General features: G+C 46.9%; 1 protein-coding gene across 1 annotated transcript; it reads right to left on the reverse strand.

Annotated features, from left to right (window-relative positions):
- Positions 1-660: 660 nt before the first annotated feature.
- LOC124160348 (protein atonal-like) lies at positions 661-2,429 on the reverse strand. Its single transcript, XM_046536193.1, has one exon. It carries the CDS (start codon positions 2,111-2,113, stop codon positions 1,124-1,126), a length of 990 nt encoding a protein of 329 aa, XP_046392149.1. The 5' UTR covers positions 2,114-2,429; the 3' UTR covers positions 661-1,123.
- Between the last annotated feature and the right edge of the window lie 1,471 nt (positions 2,430-3,900).

Below are 3,900 nucleotides of genomic sequence, written 5' to 3' on the forward strand. Positions count from 1 at the left end.
AGATTTTGAGCTTATGTTGAGGATTTCTCATGAGCATGTATTTAACTTCTGTTAAAGCATTATATTTTTTAAATATCAACTTATTCATACTCTAATTAATTAATTTGATTAATTAAGTTAATTGTTTTAATGGAATTAAATCTTAAATATTTGCGCATTTAATGGTTAACGAAGGAAGTGAAGGTGATGATATTATCTTGAATAGTCGACGGTAGAGAATTAGACTTTTTATTACTAAAATAGATGACGGTCAAACATTAGTTTTCAATGGCATTCAGTATTAACGAATAAAGGGCCAAAGAAAAGTGTGCCAATGGGCACTACCTGAAGCCAACAAAAATTATGGGACAGTGATCGTTCCATGCCATATGTCTTCGGAGAAATTTGACCCCGTCTCTCAGTGGGGAGCTATGATGATGATACGCAAGTGTTGCAGCGAACCCCAATTCATGCCGTCATTGTAGGTCAGTTCGAGAATCCGCTTTAAAAAAATGGCTGAATACTTAAGTATGCATTGCATATGGGGGCTAAATACGTAAAAGTTAAGATTTTGTCTAATATTAAAGAATAAAGGGAAATAAGCAATAAGCACATTCAAAAAGCAAATTAATTAGTGGATTAAGTTGAGTTTGCAGTGAAAATTCAAATAAAAGATTGAAATAAATGGAAATGACAGTTTAATAAACATTTCAAGAAAATCAGTGGTAAATCAAGTTAATAAATATATGAGTACAAGCATATTCTCCACTGTGAATTGAAAAATGATTGAAATTCAGTCTTTCTTCAAAACATCTCAAACACGCAATACACTCGTCGCACTATGTGATATGAGGCGAAAATGTCTCTCTTAGCACATACAGATTTTCAAAATGTTGAATGTCTAAAACAGCTGTAACTCAGTTCATGATTTCAGTGGATTACTGGTTTAAAAACAGGAACTTTGAGATAATTAACACGTTAACCACAGAATAATTTATTTCGCCCTCACTGGTCTAAAGAATAGGCAGAAAAAATTTGCTGTCCTACTTTTATCGGGGGCCTATCGTCTCCCGAATATTGGCGTCCGTCACTTGCTCACACAAACAGCGTCAACACAAACAAACACGGGGGAGGGAGAAAGGGGTCAGTCTCTGTTGAGCAGCTCGTGTAGCGCTGCAATGTACGTCTGGGCCATCTGCAACGTCTCGAACTTGGAGAGCTTGCGGTCATTACCCAGCGATGGTACGACGTCCCTCAGCCTGTCAAAGGCGTCGTTGAGGCTGTTCATCCGTCTCCTTTCTCGCGCGTTGGCCGCGAGACGTCGTTTACGGACCACATCGGCCGTTGGCGCCCTCGATGGACCCCTACTGCTCCCGTGGGGCCCTGGCGAGGTCTCTCCCGACACGCTCTTCACCGACGACGAACCACCATCGCTACACTCGCTCTCCTCCTCCCCAGCGCCTTGATCTTCGTCCTCTGTATCCAAGCGGCTAGGTCCCGCCGTCCTCTGGACATCCTCTTCCGTCACAGCCTCCTTGCATGCGTTGAAGTCTCCGTAGTAGTAATCTCGCGCCGCCTCGGCGGGATACGCCCCCCACGCCGTCTCTTGCGTTTCCCGCCCCCGGAGATAGTCCACTTCTTGCTGGGTTCCACCGTACTGGGGTTGTGCCGCGGTTTGGATGCCGCAGAGCCTCTCGTTCGGGCTCTCCTGGTTCTGGTGCGGCGGGTACGAAGCGACGGGGTTGACTTGTGCCGTGTGTTGTGCTGGGTAGGGCTTTGGGGAGGGGTGCGGGTGGCTGTAGAAGCCTATCTCGAGTAACTTCTTTTCCTCCTCGACAGGCGCCGGCGGGCTGCCGGCCGGGTGATAGGAGAAAGAGGACGCAGCGGACACCCCGGAAGTGGAGGAAGAGCAGGAAGGGGCGTAGAAACTCTCAGGGCTGGACACCGGACTGTGGTAGCCCTCGGAAGCGGCGCCATCCGCGTCTCCCCCGAGGTAAGCCCTGTTCTTGAGGTACATCATGGTGAGGTCGGTGAAAGGGCCGTGGTCGCTGGTGGCGGCGGCCGCCGTGGGGTAAGGGTGCCGGCCCGGGAGCCTCTGCGTAGCGGCGGCCGGGAAGTGGGCGGCGACGGACATTGCGATGCGCGCTACCCCGGACTCTTGAGGGATTTCTTCTGCCTCTCGTTCTTAGTGGAGGGAATCTGGAGTCACACGACGATGAGAAGCATTCTGCACCGGAAATATCGCAAGTGTAGTAAGGCCCCTTCTGTGGGGAGAACGAAGTCCTCCGAAGGTGGAGACTTCAACGCCCGAAAAGTATCCCCAGGTTAGAACCGAACAATGGTTTGGTCACTTTCTCTCTAAAAACAAAGGAGACCTTCTGAAGGCGATGCCGGCACACGTGATACTGGTGTGAGAGCTGCAGCTCAGTGGTGGCTACTCCTCTCGTGTCTCGGAGAGGACTGATCGCAGGATGCCTCCGGTTGTGAGGATCAGACCCGCCTCCCAGAGGTCCCTCTCCTCCCCATCCCCCTAACCCAGCCCTCCCTCCTGGAGAATAAAAACCTCAACTTCATTCCTTCCTCACCTTCTCCCTCCTCCCATCTCATCTTCTTCTTCTGCCCCTCTCCTCGCACCCCAATGGGCCGCGGAAGCAGGGCTACCGGCGAGGCGGAGGGGGAAGAGGAGGAGTGGTCACGTGACTCAAGGCCAGCTCTTCCCCCCTCCTACCAAAACAAGAGAGAGAGCCCTTCCATCCCATCTTCCCTCCAGTCCTGTAGCCATTACCTTCTTACTTTTAAAAAGAGCTACCCTCTCCACCAATTTCCATCAGGCCGATGTGCCCTCAGGGTCCGTCCGGGATCCTTCCGGGGGCCCTTACAACCCCCCCTCCCTGATCCTTCCGCAACAACACAACCTCCGCGCCATTTTTCGACCCACCTCACTCCACCTCTAGGGGAAATCATTCTCCCTTTGCTTCGTGGGTCTGTGGACCTCTTGCTTCAGTCAAGGGAGCATCCCCGTCCCCAACCTACACCCCCAAACACTACTGCCTTCCTTAATCGTAATTCCCGTGCTTCGAAGAAGAAAGGTTAGATTGTTGCGTGGCGGTTGGGTGGGGTGTGGGTCAGAATCCTCTATGCCGTGGCAGTGCTGTGTACTGCTTGCGATTCTTCTTGTAGCCGTCCTGCGCTATTACCGGAAAAATACTATCAACATCCATACGCTGTATGCGTGGTCACTTATTTATTCAACTATAAGGTTCGTAGGGATAGGTAAGGGTAGAGCTCACCCCATATCAAGTCAAAGACGTGTAAAATGTTCACAAATTTTGGCCAATTTTTTCCATGGGTCGCGTCGCAGTGGGAGATTAAAAAAAACCATTTTCTCTCTATATAATAGAAGAGGAAAAGTATTAATAATAGTAATCATATAATAAAAAATATACATTTTTCGAAAATTTGATGGTATTATTTGGCCATTGAGGATAAAACGGGAATATTTATGATGAAATTCGCAGAGGTGTTGGTTTAGTTATACTTCATAAGTAAAATGATTTATTTTAAGTTCTTGAAGGGTTGCGTTGTCTACTGTAAAAATAAAAAAATATTATATTAAAGTTATTTTGATAGGAATGTTTCAAAAGAACATGATTCATAGTTTTATTAGAATCCTCTACTATTAAATGAAACTCTACATTACTTTTGCAGCGGAACTTCAAGAAATAGCGGCAGCATATTTTTACATTCATAACCGTTTACACTGGATTGTGTGTTCCAGTATATTAAGTTATTATAAGCTATTATTGTTTCACTTCAGGTTTTTATTTTTGAAATAATACAATGGTTTCTATTTAACACCCGTTACTTCTTTTGAGAGTTAGCTTTTGAGCATTCCAGTTTTCACTAGAATTTTGAGATCTC

This window comes from Ischnura elegans, chromosome 6 (genome assembly GCF_921293095.1).
Source record: "Ischnura elegans chromosome 6, ioIscEleg1.1, whole genome shotgun sequence".
Classification (NCBI taxonomy): domain Eukaryota; kingdom Metazoa; phylum Arthropoda; class Insecta; order Odonata; family Coenagrionidae; genus Ischnura; species Ischnura elegans.

What these genes read in the sequence shown, in the direction of transcription:
- LOC124160348 (XM_046536193.1), bottom strand. Translation starts at nt 2,113, where the DNA reads ATGTCCGTCGCCGCCCACTTCCCGGCCGCCGCTACGCAGAGGCTCCCG.